General features: G+C 38.4%; 1 protein-coding gene across 2 annotated transcripts in view; it reads left to right on the top strand.

Annotated features, from left to right (window-relative positions):
- Ibtk (inhibitor of Bruton tyrosine kinase) overlaps positions 1–23,741 on the top strand; it is a 64,062-nt gene that overhangs the window by 32,117 nt on the left and 8,204 nt on the right. For both annotated transcript variants that reach the window (XM_029543066.1, XM_021206067.1), the window contains exons 13-26: positions 315–401; positions 1,177–1,259; positions 1,340–1,377; positions 1,820–1,916; positions 2,723–2,824; positions 5,131–5,248; positions 6,260–6,320; positions 6,806–6,927; positions 8,173–8,285; positions 10,451–10,599; positions 12,038–12,198; positions 14,867–14,959; positions 15,446–15,589; positions 21,119–21,265. In XM_029543066.1, coding sequence (XP_029398926.1) covers positions 315–401; positions 1,177–1,259; positions 1,340–1,377; positions 1,820–1,916; positions 2,723–2,824; positions 5,131–5,248; positions 6,260–6,320; positions 6,806–6,927; positions 8,173–8,285; positions 10,451–10,599; positions 12,038–12,198; positions 14,867–14,959; positions 15,446–15,589; positions 21,119–21,265 — 1,515 coding nt within the window. The remainder of the gene's footprint in view (positions 1–314; positions 402–1,176; positions 1,260–1,339; positions 1,378–1,819; positions 1,917–2,722; positions 2,825–5,130; positions 5,249–6,259; positions 6,321–6,805; positions 6,928–8,172; positions 8,286–10,450; positions 10,600–12,037; positions 12,199–14,866; positions 14,960–15,445; positions 15,590–21,118; positions 21,266–23,741) is intronic.

Below are 23,741 nucleotides of genomic sequence, written 5' to 3'. Positions count from 1 at the left end.
TGCAGTGATTCCTATGTGCTACTATAACCTGTCATAGATGGGAACAGGAGGGGATGTATGCAGTGATTCCTATTGGAAAATAAAAAAAGACTGGGTTAGAGCTTTCATTTCTGGCTTCTCAATAATGGTATGAAGCATATTTTAAATTCTAATTAAAACCATGATTTCCTGTGGCTTGGAATGAGGTCTCTTGTTCCTTTCTAGGAGATGATGTAGCTGTGTTTAACTGTAAGCTGCCAGATTTTGTTGTGTGTGGGTCTTAGGAAAGTACTGTATTCACTCACCTTTTGTTAATTTGTATTTTTCCTTGATAGGTTAGAAGGAGTCAGATTGGAAAATGAAAAAATTAATGTTATTGCGAAGAAAACTGGCAATAAACTGAAGCTAAGTCAGAAAAAATGGTAAGTTAGTAAATGAGGATCAGGTTTGAGCTTTGGTTCCCAAGATGGAAGTGGAGCTGTGTGCAGCCCTCACGAGAAGGAAGCTACCCAGCACCTGATTACCTCTGCTACTCTTGGAGGGGACAAGAGTCATTGAGCAAAAGCAGTCACTGCTCAAGTCATTGAAGGAGGAGGTCCTTCTTTCTTTTCTGTTTTAATTTTTTAATATTTTATATTTCAGATGAAGAGAAAGATTTTTAACTGTTGCTTTCTTTAGTTTCGAATCTTACAAGTAGGAGTTTACACTGACCTCCTCCCCCATGAGACTGTGTATTTTCATTGTGAGGATGAGGATTTTGCTTAGTGTTCTTTTCCCAAGAATAAGAACCTTACATACATTGTTAGAATATTGTGTTAGATGCTTTATAGGTTACAAGTCTTGGAGGAGGGAAAGCTGAAGTGTTTTTGTGGATTGCTTGGCAAGCAGTAGGTTGTTCAGATAAGAGAATTACAGAGCTTTGAGTATGCTACTGTCCCTTGTACTTTACCTGCAATACAAAAGAAAGTCAAGTGGAAGGTTTTAAAGCTTAGATTCAGTTTCCTTTACAATAAAAATTTAAAAGTGGTTTGGCTATTACTGTTTTCATGAGTAGTGAGAGATGAGGTACATGCATATCCACATTTTTATTCTTGCTAGCATTTGACTAAGATCAAAGTTGAGCCAAATCCTTGGGTTTTTCCACTTTCTCTGCAAATATGCAAGACATTGATCTTTGATTGAACTTTTTGTTTTCAGTTCGTTTCTGTATGATGTCACCATGAAGTCTGTGGATGGAAAGGAATTCTCCTGCCATAAGTGTGTGCTCTGTGCTAGACTTGGTAGGTGGCGTCCGCGAGCTGCTGCTGAGTGCTTAGTTGGATTCTACTTCCCTGTTCTGACTGCACTGTTTCTCTTCCAGAGTATTTCCACAGCATGCTTAGCAGATCATGGATTGAGGTGAGCTGTGAGGACAAGGTGGATGGGTCCTACTGCACAGAATGGGGCTCTACACTCTCACACATTCAGAATTGGAACTTTTTATTGGATTAGCTCTTTAATTCATTTGTGTTAAAGTATATGTGTTCAAGTTTGCTAGAAAATACCAACATTTGGAAGTTAACATAGTCGCTATAAAGCTGATTAAAATTCACAATCACACCATCATCAAGACACACAATAGTACTGTCCTGGGTGCCTTGTTTTCTGAACTTTTCTGTCTCCCTTTTTCATGTTATATTTGAAATTAAATGCCTTATTTCAGATTTGTGTTTTATAAATTCTTTCAAGGGTCTTCAGTGTGATTTCCTGTCTGCAGTTTGCATAGTAGTAACCGAACTTAGAATATGTTCCTATATTATTGTTTCAGAGGAATGAGTTTATTCTGTCTTTGTGCTCATAGGCCTCCAGTTGTGCAGCTCTGGAAATGCCAATCCAGTCTGAGATTCTGAAAGTTATTTTGGACTACCTCTACACTGATGAGGCTGTGGTGATAAAAGGTAATGCAAGGAAGCTGAGCTGGTTTGGTTATAGTGGAATAGCACAACCCCCACGAATCATCGTTTCCTTTGAGATGAACTGTCACTGGAGACATAATTTAAAATATCAGATTACTACGAATAGTAGTCAAGCAGAAAAGTTACATTTTTATCACACTGAATTATTCGTTTTAGAATTACGTGTATTCACTTCAGGTTGATCATTTCATGGTCCCATTGTGAGAATGTCTGAGCCAGTATGGTAAGTGGTTAGACAGGACAGAAACTAGAATTAACTGGGAGGGAGGTGGGCCTCTGGACACATGACTGTGGGGGTTATCTTAATTATGTTAATGGAGATAGGAAGACTGGAAGAACCATCTGCTGTGGATGGAACCGTTCCCTGCCTGGGTCCTGGATTGTATGAATAGAAAGGGTGGGGGCTGAGTAGCGTCCACTGCTATCTTCTCACTGTGGTTGTCATGTTACCAGTTGTGCTTCTGCTGCTCTGACCCCTGCTAGGATAACCTGTGAAGTCAACTGTGAGCTAGAATCCACCCTTTCTTGCCAAATTGCTTTAGTTCCCCCCTCCCCCCCATATTAATAGGAAGAGAAGTTAAACACTAATGGATTTGGTGGAGGACTTTTCCTAGTTCTCCACCCAGGAGGTAGATTTATTTTGATGTGTTCACAATTGGTTGTGGTTGTTATTCTGACATGTAGAAAAGAATCGTAAGCCTCTTTACCTTGATGTCTTAACTTGTTTTGTACTTACTACTTATAATGGTTATAGAACAGCAGTAATCTTTTTCTTTTTCTTTTTTTAGAGTCTCAAAACGTGGACTTTGTGTGTAGTGTTCTTGTCGTGGCTGATCAGCTTCTCATAACTAGGTTAAAGGAGATTTGTGAAGTAGCATTGACTGAAAACCGTGAGTACTTTAAGAGTAGAGTGCTAGTGTGTTTCCAGATTGACTTAATGCTATTATAGTATATTGACTGATGTATTAACTTTATTACTCCATTTAAAGTAAAACACCATTGTTTTGTGTGTGTGCCTTAAAAAAAAGTCAGGACAGTTGGGCATTGGCACGTGCCTTCAATCCCAGTACTTGGAAGGCAGAGGCAGGGGAATCTTTGTGAGTTGGAGGTTAGCCTGGCCGACATAGTGTTCCAGAGCTGCATAGTGGAGCTGTGCATCAAAAACAACAAACAAAAACAAAGATAGCGAGACATTAAGATGATTATATGCTGTCATTTCTAAACACATTCTTTCCTTAGAAATAATTGAAAATATATCCACCTTAGATTTAACAAGTATTTTTATTAATATGCCATGAAACCCTAAATAGGGAAGGTGATTCTAGTGTGTCTATGGATTTCAGTATTGAATGGTCTTGGTTGCATTTTTTTTTTTTCTTTCTTTTTACCAACCTATTTCCATTTGCTGGAAATTTTATAAAGTTCTTCCCTTAGCTTAAGTCATCAAAATGCATGGACTCTTTTCTTTCAAATCTTTTACTTTTTTTTTTTTTTAAAGTTAATTGCTTGGTTGTTTTCCTAAACACCCATCTTAGAAATCGAATATTAATTTTTACTTGTGGTTTGCCTGTTGCATCCTGATTCTTCAAGCTGTGGAAATGGCCACATGTTTTTCATTTTCCACCATTTGGATCTTGCTGTCAGTGTTCACATCGAGCTCTGTATAACTAATCCTTTCAGTGCAAAGTGATTTTGAAGTGCCCTTTTTTACTTTCTTCATTTGGATAACTTTGTATATTCTAATAAGAAAGTTACGGTTTTCATAACCTGATATGTAAGCATATGCAGTAGTTTTACATTTTCATTTCATGGTTGCTTTGGAAAATATGGAAGAAATTCTGTCTTTTTTTTTTTTTTTTTGAGTGCTGTGAGCTGTCTGCTCCTTTGTTAGAATAGGAAAACAGCCCAGATTTTCTTTCCACAAGCAAGAAAAGATGCTGCAGCAGAGAACTGGCCATGGCATGGGTATTTCCATTGGCTCAGGGGCTTCTGCTGACCTCCTGGGTATTCTTTCTTTGCTGTGGCGTGTCTACTGGTAAATACATTCCTAGCAGGAGGGTTCCCTGGGAGCCTGCTCACTGAGGCATTGCACACAACATTCTCACCTAGGCAGTTCAAGGAAAGCTTCCGTGCTCTGCTTCGTTCTGTGAGATGATTTCATCATCATTTGCAGTTTTAGCTTAGAGGGAGGCCAAGATGTATTGACTGCAATTGCAACTTTTGACAGTGTAGGGGAGAAAAAAGAAATGGGAGAAGACAACTTTGTTCTTCTGTTGGCTGGAAACTCTGTATGAGTAAGACAGTGAGACCTTTAGGTAGCTCTAGCTATGAGCAGGTAGAATATTCTTAGAGGGCTTCTAGCAAAACAGCACTTCATGTAGAACATGTACTTAACATTACTAGACTTGGACTCTTGTATAATCTTATGCACTGGCAGGGACAATACTGCAGTAAGATGTAGATGTATTTTTGTATATACAGACTAATCAACATTTAGAATTAATGTATCAGTTTCTCTTAGACTTAATGCTTGGTTTAGTTTGTTCTTATTGTTGGTTCCAAAACAAGGTGTTTGTGTGCATTCTAGACTGGGGAATGTACACAGTTCTGCCTCAGCCTCTTGCATGCTGGGATTGCAGGGTGTACACCACCCTGTCCACCTTTATTTTTCAGTGTTAGAGAAAGATTAACCACTCTACTCTCTGAATGAAAGGGAAAGTTGTTCACAGGTGAAAGTGAGAACTATTCAGGGATGTTGGGAAGAACAACAATAGGTCTTACACACTAGCTTCAGCTAACACTAATTCCCCTTCTCTATTTTGTTTTCTCTAAAATTGTGTTTGTGCAAGCTTATTTTGTCTCCTCAAAGTGAGCCAGTTAACATTCTTTGGCGTCCTGTGATGAAACTCATGTCTACATTTACCCCAGCAGCCATTTCTTTGTTTTCTTTTCTTTTTTTTTTCTTTTTGTTTTTTTTTTCGAGACAGGGTTTCTCTGTGTAGTCCTGGCTGTCCTGGAACTCACTCTGTAGACCAGGCTGGCCTCGAACTCAGAAATCCGCCTGCCTCTGCCTCCCAAGTATTTCTTTGTTTTCTTGTTTTAAATGTTGAAATCTTGTAACTTTAGAAATGCAGGTATTTCACTTATTAAAGTAATTCACCTCCATCTAATTTTGCAAATCTCTTTTTTTCTGTAGTCACCCTTAAGAATGCTGCGATGCTGCTGGAGTTTGCAGCACTGTACAATGCTGGGCAGTTGAAACTCTCTTGTTTGCAGTTCATAGGACTGAATATGGCAGCTTTACTTGAAGCAAGGTTGGTTGGGTCCCTCTGCTGTATATGTGAACAAGCAGATGTTTATATTAAATAGAAGATGCACTTGGACCTTGAAAAGGAATCATGTGGATGGAAGGAGTTTGAGAAATGATAAGGAGTCATCCCTTAGGATTTGTGGGACCAGGAAAACTTCAGTGTTTCTAACAGTGATTTAAACATTGTTTTTTGTTGAGACAGCTTTTAGGAGTAGACAAACATAACATTTTATGTAATTCTTCATCAGGCATATGTTTGCTAAGAGTGAAAACAGCATGTATGTAAAGATTATGAAAAGGAGGCTGTCTCAAAATATACATAGCATTCCATGCTAATGTAATTAATTATGCTATAGTTGTTGAAAACTGATGTGATACAGATTTGAATATGAAAGTTGCTTTCTACTAGTTGTAGAAATAGCTTCAAAAACAACAGTTTATATGTGCATGTATACACACATACTTTGTATGTATAAAACAACTATATAGATAAATATATACACATACATAAAAATGGATGTAAACCTTGTCTTGGATTTTCATTGGTGACTCAAGTACCTGTTGGAACCTGTGACATCTTGAATATACTTGATGTAATCCAAACATCATTTTATACTTGAAGGTGTTAAGACTCAGGAGCAGAGTGAGCTACTTACAGTCAGGAGGTGATTGACAGCTGTGGTAATGCTGGTGGAACCTGGACACTTGGATGCTTCAGCCAGCGTGCTGTACTTATAGTACTCCTGTACAGACAAGTGCTGTAGTCTGTGGAAATGAAGGTTGAGAAATGAGCATGTGTTTTAGTTTTATCAAGATATTTATAGAACATGTTTTCTGGTTACCTGAAATACATAATAAAACTACATCTATTTCCAAAAGGAATTTTAATACGTAGTATATGTAAACTTGAGAAAGAACTTTGTTCCTTATTTGACAGTTTGAAATAAACATGCTTTAAAATCTTGATAGTTGCTAAATCATTTGAGTCTTAAGATTTTTTCCCCCTGTTTTTCAGGTCTCTTGATGTTTTAAGTGACGATGTTTTGAAGGACCTTTCCATATTCTACCGAAAAATGGTAGGGTATTTGTTTTCTCAGTGCAGATTGCTCAGTACAGGCTATTAGACCAGACTGACAATGGAGTAAATTCACAATGAGTGCAAATACATTGTCTTTTAGAAATTAGAACAGAAAGACCTACAGAAAAGTGCAAATATCAAAACTGAAGACATAGTGAAATTAACCCATCTCTTAAAATTTCTATAAAATGGAAGTCTCTGTGATTCAGTTTTGGCAAAGGTTAGGACAGTCTGGAGCATTACTTACATGACTCCTGAGAGATGGAGCAGTCTTCACCTAGAAGAAAGCAGAGCTGCTTTTAAACCCTCCATCCATAGCAAGTTTATGTAATCACGCTTTTTAATTACTCTATTTGAAATTTTCTTTTCCCATTCTATTTTGTGAATCATTAGGTATCCTATCACCTGACATGAGTAGTATTAGCAGTTTTTGAAAGTCACTACAGATTTCATATTGACAGAGTTCTATCTTTCATACTGTAGATTCCAGCAATGGAGAGAAGAGTCATTACACCATATCAAGATGGACCAGATATTAGTTATATGCAAGTAGAAGACGGCGAGGTCTTTTTTAAAGAAGAAATAAGCATGGAGCCAAATTACTCGTAAGCTCTGTTGTCTTTTTTTTCTTTCCTCCTTTTTCTTCGTTCTTACACCGTTGGACACCTGATACTTTTATATTAACATAAGGATTATAAATTGAGAAGTTCTGATATGGGAAGTATGAATGTGCAGTTTTAGTTTTGATATAATGCAAAGTAATCATATATAATTGATATTTTAAATCTAAAATGTTCAACACCTAAGTATAAGAATACTGTAGCCTTCAGAGAGACATTCAGGTTAGTTAAATGGATTTGTCTTAATGGTCTTCAAACCTCCTGAAGTTATGGTAAAGACATTTTAAATGGCAAGCAGTTGCACTACAGCCTGAAGACCAGGAAAGTGCCGGAGGTGGTCAGGTGAGGCTGGTGTCGGCAGCTGGAACACTGCCGCTCTGTGGTAATGACCACACAGACTGAAATAGTTCTGCCGGTGCTTGGTAGTTACAGCAGCCAGGCTCATGACAATTGGGACAAGTGGATTCCATCGCTTTGGGAATCCTGTTCAGCCGATTGTCTTGGTTGAAGACTACAGGTTTGTACTTGGGAGAGTGGACAAGGGAGGATCCAGAGAGTAATGCAGTAACCATATATGGGTTGGTATTTTCTTAGTGTCCTCTCTGCAGACTCTGACTGCTTCAATCGATGGTGACTACACTAACTTTTTGGTATTACAATATATATATATATATATATATATATATATATATATATATATATATATTTTCCTGGAGAAAAACAAGTTAAAGGTGAAGGTCTTAACTTCCAGCTTCTGCAGTTTTGTCCATATCCGGCTGGTTGCTTTGCAGAGTGTCACAGCAGTGCTGGCAGAGCAGGGCTGCTCACCTCTTTAGGCCTAGGAGGGAGAAGAAGGGGCATAAATGTTGTTTTTAATATTTTAAAGCTTCACCTTAATACTGGGCAGTCTGTCTTCATCCCCTAAACTAATCTGGCTACCTCCCAGCCATGATCTCAGTTATACTTGAAATTAGGCCTTCCATGACACGGTCACCCAGAACTCTCAGAGCTGCTCTTTAGTGACTATTGTAGCCAGTACTAGGTTCTTTAACTTCCACAGCAATGCTGGCACTAAAGCAAGGAATAGATTCCACTGATGTATCATCTAGTGAGGTTAGTGATTTGCCCAGGTCTTCCTGGGCATCTGTATAACTGGTGCCTGCATATCCTTATGTGGTTTCTGTTTGACCAAACTCTTTTCATCTATTGATTTTACCTTTGATTTCCTAGGGAAACTATGTTCAAGAAGGTGAAAACAAGAGCTAAAAAGAAGCCACGGAAGCGCTCAGACAGTTCAGGAGGCTACACCCTTTCAGATGTTATCCAGAGTCCACCATCTGCAGGTTAGTTGTTTTAGCATACTCTTGGTCTGTGTGTGGAGGTCAAGAGGACAGCTCTGAGGAGTGATTTCTTTCCTTCACCACCATGTGGGTCCTAGGGATCAAGTTCAGGTCATCGTCATCGTCCTTGGTGGCCATCATCCTTGGTGGCCATCGTCCTTGGTGGCCATCGTCCTTGGTGGCAATGGCCTTTTCTTGCTGCTCCGTCTACCATCCTTATTTTGAAAATCTTTACTTACTGAAACTGTAAAAGATGCATGCAGGCACACACATGTGCACACACACAAGTTATGAGCATCTTTATAATCCATTTAGAGTCACTGTTAATTGCCACATTTTTTCCCTTCTCTCTAACACTCCCTTTCCTTTGTGTGATCCTGAGGACTGACCCTGGCCCACAGTCATGTCAGGCCAGTGTTCCCTGCGCTACAGCTTGTACAAGTTGTGTCTTCTTAGAAACACAGTTGCTTATTGCCTACTTGACTCTCTATAAACATTCAACATATACTGGGTGTACTGACCAAAGCTGTTTGCAGCTCATCCACTTGGAATACTTTGCAGATGTGATGTTCTCATAAATATTATAATATGACTTTCTTAGCACTCTCATCTAAACCCAGTACTAGTATCAGATGTTTGGCACAGTTCGCTAGCTTTATCTAGCCTTAGATTCTGTATCTGGATTTCCAGTACTACTCAGCGTGTTTTTAGAGCTTTGTTTTAGCCACTAAGATGTCTATTGCTCTATGAAGATTTCACACTGCCTTTGCTTGTTAGTTTCTCTTGCTTTTTGTTTGTAGAGACTGCCGTATGACTTTTGGTGGTAGGAGTGTTAGCATATGGCAGTCAGACACAGTCTGATGTGTTTTCTATCACAGCATTCACAGGCAGTCTGTCCCTTGGGAAGAGGTAGCTTTTATACAAGGCAAAGAAAGAATTGTTTATTTATTTATTTTTTTTACAAATAAGGAACTTGATATTTGCTTGCTGTGCTAATCATTCATTTGATTCTCTTGATTTTAATGGGGTTTGAAAGCATACAGTTTTAAGTATAATATCTGAGATGAAAATCTGGTTAAAATACCTGAAAGTGAGGAAAAGTTTGAATGTTATTGCCATGATTTTTAAAAATTTATTTATTTATTTTATGTATATGAGTATACTGTCACTGTCTTCAGACACACCAGAAGAGGGCATCGGAAGTGGGTGCTGGAAATTGAACTCAGGACCTCTGGAAAAGCAGTCAGTGCTCTTAACCTCTGAGCCATCTCTCCAGCCCCTGTCAAATTCTTACTAATGGCGATTTCCTTAAAAGAACAATACTTCCAAGTGTATAAGAGACAGCACCCTTGATGCATTTTAGTCATATAGCTATTACAGCTCACATAAGGTCCACATCGTTAAGGTTCTTTTGACACTTCATTCAGGTTCTAATTAATTAAAAATGTGTAAATTATCACCTGAAATCAAGTGATGAACCTGATACTAGGTCATCTCAGTGGGTTAGAGAATTAAAGTTCACAAATGACAGAGTTTTTACAGAGGACAAATTGTCAAACCCTCCGCTGGGGTCAGTAGGAGCCTGTGCTCATGGGGCTGACTGCACGCCCCAGAGACCCTGAGGTGCTTCATCTTCACAGTGGAGCCATTGGGACAGGGGTGGGGCAGTGTTGGTATGAAGCCAGTCATTTCTTTTCCCTTCTGACCTTTACTGAGGAAGGAGGTTAACCTTCTCCCAAAGCAGATCTTTTTTTTTAAAATTAGATTTTTTTATTTACATTTCAAGTGCTATACCCTTTCCTGACCCCTGCCGAATCCCCCTATCACACCCCCCCTCCCCCTCCTTCTATGAGGGTGTCCCTCACCTACCCACTCACTCCCTTCAAAGCAGATCTTATGGAGCTCTGTGTCATTGAGTCTTATTGGTTAGTTATTAGGTACTTAGGATGAATAAACAGTTACAGTCTCTTTCATAGTGATCTTTCACTTACTTAACCAATGTCTTTGTCACCTGAGTTTAAATAGTGCGGGCTGATGTGGTATATGGAATTTAAGTTTTATGACCATCTGGATCAACAAGCTTCTTGTTTTCCCTTTGGCTCACTGAGTGTAACACATATGATTAATTTGTCTGTGGCTAAGTGTATTTATTTTATTTTATATTTTAGGATTATTAAAGTCTGCAAAGACCAATTCTGTGGAGTCTCTTCCAGAATTGTTGACCTCAGATTCTGAAGGAAGCTATGCAGGAGTGGGTAGTCCGAGAGACCTCCAGTCGCCTGACTTTACAGCAGGATTCCATTCGGATAAGGTTGAGGTTGGTCTGCAAGCCTTGTTCCCTCAACTTCATGGTTAGAGTTGCCGACATTTTACCTTCATTTTCATTACATTTTGCCAAACTTTGAAATACTCCCCTGGTGTTGACAAAAAAATAGTATGTATAAGGTTAGTTTTTTTTTCCTGTGTTATAGTTATTCCAATTATAGAAATTTTAATGTAGTTTTGAATCCTTTATGAACTTCATTTCTAATCTTTTTGCAGGTAAAATATATTGATGCTAAACATATTGATATAATATAGTATTATTAAATAGACATTGAAAAGTATATTTGCAACCAAATTTCAGAAGTATATCAGAAAGTGCCTATTAAAATGAGATAAAATTTATCATAAAAATGACTTTGAAAGTAAGAGTGCTTTCAAAATCTGGTGTCTTTCTTTGGAGCCAGAAAGCTGTTCTGCCGTCGGGCTGGCTTCAGCGCAGGGCTCCTCCACTTGGTTCTGGAGGCTTCCTTAGATGCCCTTGAGCTCCTGCTCTGTAGTTGTTCTCCACAGGAAGGAGAACAGCTGCACTTTTAGAAACTGAATCATCCCTGAGACTTTGCCGCATTCATAAAACACACTGGGACAGCTAGGCATTTTTTTTGTTGCAGTCTTTGTTTTTTGAGCCTGTTTTTTTCTGTGTAGCTTTGGTTGTCTTGGAACTCACTCTGTAGACCAGGCTGGCCTCGAACTCAGAGGTCAAAGTGCTGCTGCCTCTGCCTCCCGAGTGCTGGGATTAAAGGACGAACCATAACCACCCGGCTACAGTTTCTGAGACTATAAAGTTCTTCTTACAGAAAGTTCAAGTTTAATATAGAAGTTTGAGGGAAGTTGATGTTTTCATCTGGTTAATTTGAATGACTGTGGAGGTGTAAAGAAGGTGGAAGCCGTGTAATGAATGTCCTGTGAGAATAGAAGACTCTCTTTACAGTGCCTGTACCATTTCAAACCATTCTGAGCCTTTTGTGCTAGCAGTGACATTAGGAACCCTCAGAAGTGTCAACAGTATTTTACTGCCACTTTATTTAACATACTATATCACCAAGTGAATTATAAGAAATTTGTACCAAATTTTTGAATCTAAAGTTAATTTTACTTCGAAAATACGGATTTTAATATTGCTGACTCATATCTTGTATGTACTACCTTTATTTAATTTTGTTTGCTGTTTGTCTAAGTAGAAGTTTAATGTATGCATTTCCTTTCCTGTGTCCACAGTAGCTAGCTAGTAGTAAGTGATGGGGAGGGGGTGTGCTTAAGCAGTGGGCTTGGAGGCACAGAAGTTGGTAGTGCTACCTGGTAGAGTGTCAGTGACCACAGAAGTTGAAAGTGGTACCTGGTTGAGCGTTACTGACCATCCTCTGTAAGGTCTGTAAGCTCTGAGGCCCGGTGCCTGCCGGTAGCTGCTGCTTAGGTCTCCTGTTTTCTCGCAGGGGAAAGCTCAGGCATATGTGAATGGTATACCTCCTCCGTGTACTAGGGAAGATTTAAAGCCATGGGAAAAGTCACCGACCACTAAGTCTGCTCCCCAGTTCATCCCCAGTAACAGAGTGGACACTGCAGGCTCTTCCAGTTGGGTTGCCGGCTCTTGCAGGTAGGATCTTCTTTTCTTGTTTTAAATTGATTTTCATTGGAATATCTTTTTTTATACACTATATTTTGGTCATGGTTTCCCTTTCTTATCTCCTCCCAGATCCTCCCCACCACTGCACCTGTCCAACTCCATGCCTGCCTTCTTTCTTTCTCTTTTAGAAAACAAACAGGCAAAACCCAAACAAATTATCACCAGAATTAAAACACACACACACACACACACACACACACACACACACACACACACCTATAAAAACACAAAATCAGGGAAAAAGCCCAAACAAAGCAATATGGGACAAAGCTATTGAGTTCATTTTGTGTTGGTCATCTACGCCTGGGCATGCAGTCTACCCTTAAGAGTGATTTGTTTCCCCAGTGAGACTTCACTGGACAAAATGAATTTTTCTTTTGTAAGCAGTTGTAAATTGGAGATGGCATCTGGGTTAAGGATGGAAGCTTATGTCCACCTCCCTATCTCAGTGCTGGGACCACTTCTGACTTAGACCTATGCAGGCTCTGTGCATACTGCAGAGTCCCTGTGAACTCATCTGTGCATCAGTCCTGTTGTGTCTGGATGACACCATTTCCTTAATGTCTCCCATCCCCTCGAGCTCTTAAAATATCTCTGCCTCCTCTCCTCATGTTTCTCACAGCCTGAAGGGGACAGAGGTTTGATTAAAATATACCATTTAAGAGTGCCTGGCTGTGGGACTGTATATTTATTCCTATCTACTGCAGGAGGAAGCATCTCTGATGATGGCTGAGTGAGATGCTCATCTGTGAGTGTAGCAGAATGCCATTAGCAGTCATTGCTATGTTCATTTAGCAGAACAGCAGAGCCTATGGCCTCTCTTGTCTGATGTTTTTGGCTTCTCAAGTAGTTGTCAGACATGAGTTCCATCTTACGGAGTGGAAGTCCAGTCAGGTGTTTGTAGTGGAGGTCAGGAAAGAAAGTGAAAATCAACCAGAGTCCCAGCCTGGTGTGGCCACTCCAGCAGGTAGGATTTTCATTTTTTGTCTCTGTCTCTAAAAAAGTATTATTCTTTTTTAGCCAAATGAATATTTATAATAAAGAATATAAATTTATTCTAATACGCAGAAAATTATCTGCATATGTAAGAATTGCTAACCAGCTATAATAGGCCCTCCTCTAGATATAACTCATTATAATATCATCAATAATACATAGTTTCTGTGAACACCTTGTAATTTCTGTGAACACATCTCGTAATTGTTTTGATAAACTTTTTTTTTTTTTTTTTTGGTTTTTCGAGACAGGGTTTCTCTGTATAGCCCTGGCTGTCCTGGAACTCACTTTGTAGACCAGGCTGGCCTCAAACTCAGAAATCCACCTGCCTTTGGCTCCCAAATGCTGGGATTAAAGGCGTGTGCCACCACTGTCCGGCTTTGATAAGCATTTAAAGACTAGCTGGTATAAAGTCACCAGTGAGGCTGGCTGGCTGCTTCAGCTTTGTGAACATTCAAGGTGAATAGCTTTCACAGTTTTCTCAAGTTTAGTGTACACCAGATTTTGTACATCATTGTCTAGTGAGAACAGTGCATAGACTTTATTTTCTAAAGAGTTTTTTTTCTAAAGAGTTTTTAATACTGATATCTTCATAATAATTATTTTTCATTTATATTGTTATTCTTTTGAGAATCACAGTCATACTGTTCCTGTTGCTCCCCACTAACTCCTGTCTCCCCTCAAACTAACGACCTCTTCATTTGTAATTATTATTGCTTCATAATTACATTTATCTACAGACACACACACACACACACACGAATTCATTTATTGTGCCTCATATGTACAAATGATTAGAAATAAACATTTGGGATTGGATAGACTATTAGGGAGCTTGTCTGGAGAGTAAACTGATTTTCTTTGTCTCTGCGGCCACTGATTGCCTATAGCTTCTTCATCTGTGGGAGGGGCTTTCTGAAAGTCCCTCTATCTGTGTTGACATGTCTCCTGGTAGTATTTTTGCAGACCTTGCTTAAGGCAACTTTAGTGTTAGGATTTCATGGGTATAGCTTCCCTGCCATGACTAGCTGCAGAATTTCTCAGTGAAAGTAAGTAAATGATATATCATACTTTAATATGTAATAATGCAGAGTATTCTTAATTATACCATAGATTTCAGTCATAACAAAACTGTATCCAAAGACTGTAGTTTGTTTTTTTTTTTATACTTAACACTGCAGCCCTCTTCTCCCGGTGTTGAGCAACCCCATGTTTTCTGAAAAGTAACCATTTTTGTTAATAATAGATGGTAGTGATTTTATTGTTTTCTAAAAATGAAATGATTGTCAAACTTCATTTACCTGGAAAGATAAGAAGTTAATTAGAGTCTTAGTGAGTTATTTTGCTTACCATGACCCAGGACTCCTATTGTCTAGCTTTTTGTTTTGTTAATAGAATAATTTCAGGGTATCACTCAACTTGAAGAACTTTCAAGTCTTTAGTTGTTATATACATCTATGGGAAAAGTTGTCATTCAGAATGCCTCTCTTAAGGATGGCTGAAACTAACAAAATGAATCTAACTATTACTTAGACTATAAATTAGTTCTCATCAATCTTACATATAATTATGGGTGTAGTTAAGTTTGATGTTGGGCATTATAGGTAATGAATGCTTTATTACTTTCTTTTATGTCTTTTAGTCCTGTGAGTCCTCCTGTTGTGGATCTTAGAACCATCATGGAAACAGAAGAAAACAGACAGAAATATGGTGCAGCACCAAAGTCAAACTTAGGGTTGGTGAAAAAAACCCTTCAGAACAAAAAGACAGTGTTGTGTTGTATTTCTGTCCTACAGAATTGGGATATGATATAGTAAATCTGTTATTTTGTGCATTTGATATAATAGTCATAAGCCCTCTGATAGCTAATAGTTATCAGTGCTGTTTGCTAGCCATGTGCTAATGGTTGGTCAGGTGGACGCACTAGTGCCTTAGTGTTCAGTGTCACGTGCTGGAGTTCAGTCACCACAGAAGTGGTTGCTGGGATCTGCACAAGCCTGATACAAGTTCCATTCTGGGGCTCATGTTTAACCATTGTTGATCAACAGTATAAAGTGACATTTTAACTGTTGAAACTTAATAGAAAACATGTTAGGGTGACTTTAAGCAAGATTAATTCTGAGTGATTTGTTTCTAGTACAAAGATTTCTTAGGAAACTAAGAGTTCTCAGAAACAGTGAAGCCAGTACAAGTAATTGGTTTACTCTAATTTAATTTTTAGAAAGATCATTTCTCACGGAATCAAACTTTCTCAGAAGCAACGGAAAATGATTGCATTGACCACCAAAGAAAACAATTCAGGAATGAACAGCATGGAAGCCATTCTGACAGCGCCTTCCAAGTCCCCCAAGCCAGTGAATGCATGGTATGCACCAAGTGTTAAACTAGGAGGCCTTGCCCTGCCTTCAGTGGTGGTTCTTGGCCTCTGAGGTCCCCCTGCAGGTGTTACTAAAGTCTTTTTATATACTTCATTCCCCTGTTGGCTTTAAACTTATATGTTGGAACTTGTGTAGTACAGCCTTTTAAAAAACCAAAACAACAAAAAAAGTTTAATTATTAATTTTAGATGTGTTGACAGACTTCATGGTTTCAAGTGTGTGTGGACTTCCTACCCTGATGTCATTCTTGCCAGGCTGTAGTTTCTGTTGGGAAGAATGTAGTGTTCATTTTAAGATAAGAAATGAACACCCTAACCTTAATTTCACAGAAGTGAACTTGATGTTTAGGGTTTGCTCCCTTTGTCCTTCTGCATGCATGCTTGCTTGTCTGGGCTGCGCTGGCCACTTGGTTTCAGGTTTCATCCTGGGAGTTTGTGCCATCACAGTGCTCCCATGGCGGCCGCAGGGTGGGATCGTCTCTGAAGATGAGTGCGGTGAGATGCTTGCTTGCTCCCTGTCGTTTCCTCTGTGGAGACTCAGGTTCTAATGCTTGGAGTGCAGTTTAAGAGGAAGGTGCATGGACGGTGGGAGGTGCAAGGCAGGAGAATCCTGCATCAAAGGGCTCTGGGCGGTCTGTCAGGGTTTGTGCCTGTCGCTCTGTTCCTGAAAGTGAAGGACTTGTTGGTGTTGTGTTGTGTTGTGTTGTTTTCCCCACCGCTAAAAATATAAACTTATTTTGAAGAGAATAGCAGATTATTGATTTTGTCATTGCCTATCAAAGCACCAGGAGGTGTGAAACATGGTCAGTGAGAAAGGAAACAAAGGAACAGGAAGTGGGAGGAGTCAGCTAAGAGCTGTTGAAGGTTGGATGTGGGACCGGACGGTTAAAGCACTGAGGGCTCTTCTCTAAATGGGTGACCGTGCTAGATGCTGTAGTCTGAGAGAATAAGTTAAATGCTTGAGGATCCTTTGAGCTGACTAATGTGGATTTTACTGTGTTGTCAGTTGGCTTATTTTAAAAAGCTAGCTGTAAACAAGGAAAGGGAGTTTCAGGCTTTTTCCTGGCAATGTCTTTCTTGGCCCCTGTGTTCTGTGGTCTGTCTCATTTTCTGTGGTGCCTTTTTATACTGTTCACGACTCAGATACTATGATAGATCATCTACACTGTAAATGTTCTCCCATTTGGTATATATGCGGTAGCGATCTTTGTATACACATTAAGATAAGAATGCCCATATTGTCATTACTTCAATAACTAAATCTTGATAATAGTCTTGTTATCTGTCATTAATGAATGGCTAAACATGTTTTAAACATGAATACTATAGAGTAATGAAACCATGTAGATGTATCTTATATTAATAAGGGAAGTCCAAAAAAATCATGATATCTGATTCATACACTTTTTTTTTTAAGATTTATTTATTTATTATATGTAAGTACACTGCAGCTGTCTTCATACACTCCAGAAGAGGGAGTCAGATCTTGTTAAGGATGGTTGTGAGCCACCATGTGGTTGCTGGGATTTGAACTCTGCACCATTGGAAGAGCAGTCAGGTGCTCTTACCCACTGAGCCATCTCACCAGCCCATGATGTCTGATTCATAAAACACAAAACCTAGTGTTCGATTGGCACTGCTGTTTGCCTCTGTAGTCTGTTGTGGTTCATTTCTGTGTCTTGCAGTATCGGTCTGTTGGTGACTTTGCTTTTGTGCTCTGGCTGGCAATCCCGTGCCTGTGTATGTGTAACTGATGGGGCATGCCTTGCAGGCTCCCCTGGACCCCACATACCACATTGGTGATTCCTTTGGGGTCCTTCTCATCTCCAGAGATCTTAGGTTTCTAGTGAGCAGCTTCTGCTTCCACTGACAAGTCTGTGTGTTTAGGAAGTTGATCGAGATAAGGAAGGTTTCTGCTGGTACTTGGTTCATATTCAGTATAGATTTTCACATGTTTTACCCTTTCATATTTAGTCTTGGTGCATAGCACACAGCTTATTCCTGTTTTCCAATTATGACTTCAGCTTTCCCTTGAGCTAAGGTAGGTGACTTCTAGCACCACAGCCACACCACCGGAAGTCTGGTCTTCAGCAGATAGGACTTTCAGGGTTCTTCCTGACCTGTCAGTCCAGTTTTGTCTTCCCAGGAACTCAACACCACTTGTCCCTGTAGCTGTCTACTGCAAAGCCGTGCAGACCGCAGGCTGCTGTGGCTTAAAAGCTGTGGACTTAACATCTTTATTCTGATTATTTTCTGTTTACTTTATATGGGATTTTAGGGAAAAGTAATCAAGTATTTGAAACCTCAGATTTTGATGTTCAAATTTAGTGAACTCTTCCTAGTAATCATTAGCCATGTGCGCTAAGCTCCATGGGGACAACACTGCCTTCCTAAAATGCAGAGGGCTTCTAGTGTTGCTTGTTAAGGAGAATTCTAGGAATATGGGGAGAAAATGTCATTAAGTTTGACAGAAACATGAGGATATTTTCTTTGAAAAATAATTATGCCATGATCAAATATAAATGATATTCATTATGTATTCTTTTCTATAAAAAGATAACTGAAAAACTTATGAGTAAACAAATCAGTGATTAATTTTATATCTTAAGATATCAAAAGACCGTTTACATAACTGACCAAATAGAGATTTTTTTGACTTCTAAATGGAAGTGGTATCTGAATTTATTAATAATTAAGAATAAATGTTTATGCTTAATGTTCTTTTATCACTTTAGACTCAACTATGTTTTTATCTTAAAGATTGTTTTCTTTTGTGTTAGAGATTGAGCCTAGGGCCTTAGGTATGCCAGGCAGGTTCTACCACTGAGCTATCCTCAGCACTGCCTTAGGTATGTCAGGCAGGTTCTGCCTCTGAGTGACACTCCATCCAGCACTGCTTCAGGATCCTCCAAACCTGCCTGTTTGTGAAACTTTTTATGGTACATATTTGCTTCTATTTGTACTTATTAAACACTAAACTGAAATAACTTTTAAGGATGTACCTTCAAGTATATATATTTAGATACCTATATAGAATAATGTACATAGTTTATGATTATAATAGGCAGTGAGGTTATATGCATTTTATCTTAACTTACTGGCACAGACAGGAAAGTATTTCTTAGAAACTTAAAGAATACATTATATAAAATAGTTAATGGTTGGTTTTTAGGAGCTTTGAGGCACATTGAATACAAGTTAAAATAAGTATTACTAGTTATTGAGTGTTTTCTATCATAAATTTAAAGCTTAAATTGAACTTCAGACAAAAAACCAGAGATAATGTGATTCTTTCTATATTATAATCATTAGTTATATACAGAATGCATACTTAAAATAGGACAATTACATTATTTAACATAATACACAATTTTATATAATATAGAACTTGTGCAGTGAAAGCATGTGTAATGTATGGTGACTACCCTGAGACACCATTCTGTATACACAGTAATTAAAAAATAATTGGCAAAGTTTAATTTATATTCTAGTTTAGAAAAGTAGAAAATCCAAAATTAGCATTTTAATTTGTAGGCAATCTTTACAGAATATATTATGATGGTGGTTCTTTTTGGCTACTTATATTTTATTATCTGTAGAATCATGTAATGAAAATTTACTTTTGTGGATGTTTTTATATTTATCTTTATATTAATGTTAAATGTGCAGTTAATTAAAGCCAAAATTAGCCTGCTAGATTTTACACTGTGGTTTTGGAAGTGTTTTTACTAGTGTGTTCACATACACATGCACTAACTCCATATACATTCCCAAGATAGAATTGGACCCTTACTACCTACAATTAGGTGTGTCAATGGAAAATATTAGCTCTCCTGGGGCTTTGTATTAGAGAGAAGTTCCAGCCAGTTGAATTTTAAAAGTGATATGAAACACTGAATGTATGTGGGATCTGGGCACATTTCATTTTCAAATGTTTTACTTGGAGAAATACATTTTTCACTTCTTGTGGAAAATGTATGGTCTTTGGTTTGGCTTGATGTCTGAATGTAAATTCCTTTGATCTAGCTTATGTAAAATAATTGGAGTTATTTAACCTTTTTCACCTAGAAATTTTATTCATTAAATTTGCTGAGGCTAAGGAACAAAATCCTGACTAATTTTTTTATGGATATAAATGTCTGCAGATATTTCTCCATAAAGTTTCTGTGGCTTTTAAGATAGAAAATAGCTAAAGCTCAAGTTTGGAAAGTACAATTGTGGGAAAGAAGAAACTGTTTTAAATCTGGGCATACCCAGTGGAAAGGCAGGGCTTGCTTAGACTGCCGCACTAACTGCTTTATAGGTGGTTACTGTGCACAGCTAATGAGTATGAGCATAAGATATTCTGTAACTGTTATTATTTTTAGGGAGTTTTATCCTAAGCAGAGAACTGTTTTTCTCTGAAAAGACTTGGCAGGGTGTATGCCGTTTACTATAGATGGGAATCCCTAAGTTCACAAGTGAAGCCAACAGCCTGTGCATTCAGTCAGCCTTACAGTGTTCTTGTCTGTAGAGAAGCGAGCTGCAGTGGGGTTCTCAGTCACCTGTGGTCGCTGTCCATCCCACTATCCCTGTCTTCAGATAAGGGCCCCAAGGAACCCAAGGTGGTTCTTCCAGATGGACTTTGAATTTTTGTGTTCTTTTAACACAGATACTTTCATAGTTAATGGTTCTGATACAAATTTGTAAAGAATTTTGTTTTGTCTCCTGCTTGAGATTTTACTTAGAATAAGTGACCTTAAATATAGAGATGGTCTTCTGATGAAGGAAGGAGACATGCTGTTGGAAGTGAATGTGGGCTTCATTAGACTCAATACCAAGCTTCCTCAGGCCTGTGTGTGCTCTTGCCTCCCTCCACGCTGCAGCAGCGTGAGGAGTGTCTGTCAGCATTGAAGTCAGGAATGATGAACTTCTCAGACTTCTTCCAAAAGTATATACTTCTATCCCTTCCATGTCTACAGAAAGTTTGTCAAAAATAAATACATTATAAAAAGATAAAGACCGATGGAGTTTTGCTGTTGTCTTAAATCTTTAGATCAGTTTGAGGATTGACAATTTAGTATGCTCTGAATTGTGAGCGTACTCAATCTTAGGGCTTCTTTCAACAGTGTTTATAATGCTCAGTGTACAAATCTTACATATTAGTATTCCTAAGTATTTTGTTTGTGATGCCTCTGTTGACTCCATTATATAGTTTTTTCATGAAAAAAATCATCCTGCCATCTTAATATGATGAGTTGTATTGATTGACTTTTTGGGGGGTGTTTTTAGTGACAAAAGAATAATGAGTATACCATATCCTGTTCGACCATGCATTCTGAAACTGTTGGAGTAGACAATTATATGAAAAAAGAAAGCACACTGTGAGAAGCTAGTCTGTTTTTAAACGTTTTTGTTTAAAAATCTGAGATCAGTTTTCACATTTTTTTTCATTCTTTGATAATTTTATGCTATATATTGTCTCCTTGTATGTCCCTTTACACAGTGTTTTAACATGATCTTTGCTTTCTTCTGCAGGGCACCTCTACACTCACCTTCATCCAGGTCATTCCGGGATTTTGTACTAGAAGAAAAAAAACCTGTTACTGGCCATGGTTCAGGAGATCATGTTAAAAAAGTTTGTTTTAAAGGAACTGAAAACTCTCCAGCCCTAAATGTTGCGAGGTAATACATTTAAAACTAACATGTTTTCTACTTTAAAATATTCTCTGGTGGTTCTTGTTCTAAAATGATGTTAAAAGTATACAAGGCAGATATTACAGCTTCTTGTACATGTTAGCAAAGGTTAACAAGTCCATTTCCTCTTTTTCTCTTTTCATTTTTTCTTTTGATAACTCCTTTGGAGATATTTGAGTATAATAAATGGTGTGTTGAAGCCATAGTTCGGAGCTTTGGAATATATCTACATCCATGACATGGTCACATACTCAGAGGAGTGGACATAGTCACTGCTCTGAGTCTCTTCCTCATGCCCCTTTTCCCTGCCAATTACCCATTGATTTTTGACAACAGAGAGCTGGTATAGTTTAGACTGTCATGTCAGTTGAACCATGTAGGATACATCCTTCCATACAATCTGACCTTTCTACTGTCATTATTTTGGAGCCTATCCATGCTGTTATATATCAGCAATCGATTCCACTTAACTCGTTGAAGCACATCTCTTGGTGTTGATCTGCTGCAGCCCACCTCCTTGTATCTGTTATTAAACTTTGAGTGTTTTTGGTTTTAACTCAAGTTATTTTATTTAGTTCTTGTTTTTTGAGTAAGGATCTCATAACCCAAGCTAGCCTGGGACTTCTTTGGTGTTCTTAACCTTGGGATCCTCCAGCCTTAGTTTCCTATGTACTGGATTACAAGTGTATACTACCTAGTTCAGTTATTGTAGGCACTTTTTATACTGATTTTAAAAGGCAATTCATGTTTTAAATGCCTACATAATACATGAAGATTTATCCATAATTTAGTAACAACATTTTAATTAAGTTGCCTTTTCCAATTTGGTATATAATTGTTTTTTCGTTTTGAGATGGGGTCTTTTATAGTCCAAGTTGGCTGGCCTTAAACTTTGTATGTGTGTAGCTGAATATGACGTTGAATTCATGGTCTTCCTGCCTTTACCTCCCAAGTACAGGGATTATATTATAGGCCTGTGCCATCACACCTGTCTTCTTAATTGTACTTGCAAATGACCATTCTTGATTGGTAGAAGGCTAGTCATAGGAACAAACTTCAGGTGGTTGGATCCACCTGTACACCCTTCCAGAAGGTTGAGGGGGGCAGGGTGGTGGTGTCAGTTGTGACCAGATTAATTTTTTATGTTTCGACAACCACTATTTCCATTTTTTTTTCCTATTAATCCATTTTTAAGAAGTCCTAGTAGGTCTGGTGACTCAGGCCTGCCATCCTGTTGTCTGAGAGGCTGGGGGAAGATTGTGAATGCCAGCCTGGACTTCGTAGTGTGTCTGGGTAGAATAATGAATCTCCCACTTCTCTACTGTGTTTGTTCTAATCATGGTCCCAAAGCACAGTCTCAAAGCGCAGGGTGAGACGTGTCCTAAAGAGCTGTCGGCTCTCACTTGATTTCATTCTGGATTCTGCTCTATTACTAAACTAAAGCAGTCTGGCTAACATTAATGGTGCCCTGTGATGGGGTTGCTCTACTAGAACTGCCAAGTGTGGGTCATTTTCTCATTTTATTTTCTAGACTTTCTATACTATCTGTATCGTGAGCATGTGTCTTGTTATCAGATAATATACCATAGACTACTTTCATGTATGTTATCAGATCACATACAATAGATTACCTTCATCTGTGGTCCTCTTGGTAGGACTAGTTGTCTTCATAATTAACGCATAAACCCAAAGTCAAACAAACCATAGACACTCCATAAACAACTCATTCTTCCTGCTCTTCCTGCCTTCCTAAGCAGTGCTTGCTAGTCTCTTGCTTTTCTCAGTAGCACACTGTCATGAGGGTACAAAGTTAGTTGTAGCTCTTGAATGTTTAAATATACACTAAACATTGTAACCAAGGCTCTCACCCCCTCATCCCCTCTGGACTTTTACTCTAGTTATAAGAGTGGCTCTGTTCCTAGTGGTCTTCTAGCTTCACTACATCAAACTCTTGTATTCTCTTTTAAATATAAAAAATACAAAAATTCTCTTTTAAATACAAAAAAAGGACTTATGCCTTTGGAATAAAAGCTAGAATTCTTTTTCTTTCTTTTTTTTTTTTTTTAAGATTTATTTATTTATTTTTATTTTATGTATGTGAGTACACTGTAGCTGTACAGATGGTTGTAAACCTTCAGGTGGTTGTTGGGAATTGAATTTTTAGGACCTTTGCTCCCTCTAGTCAACCCTGCTTGCTCAGGCCCAAAGATTTATTTATTATTATACATAAGTACATTGTAGCTATCTTCAGACACACCAGAAGAAGGCATCAGATATCATTACGGGTGGTTGTGAGCCACCATGTGTTTGCTGGGATTCAAACTCAGGACCTTTGGAAGAACAGTCAGTGCTCTTACCTGCTGAGCCATCTCGTCGTCAACCTCAGAAGCTACAATTCTTTTTTTTTTTTTTTTTTTTTTTTTGGTAGAACAAGCATATTTATATGATTTTAGTTCCTGAAATA

Source organism: Mus pahari, chromosome 10 (genome assembly GCF_900095145.1).
Source record: "Mus pahari chromosome 10, PAHARI_EIJ_v1.1, whole genome shotgun sequence".
Classification (NCBI taxonomy): domain Eukaryota; kingdom Metazoa; phylum Chordata; class Mammalia; order Rodentia; family Muridae; genus Mus; species Mus pahari.
The sequence above is the reverse complement of the archived record's forward strand: the minus strand, read 5'-3'. Positions and strand labels throughout refer to the sequence as shown.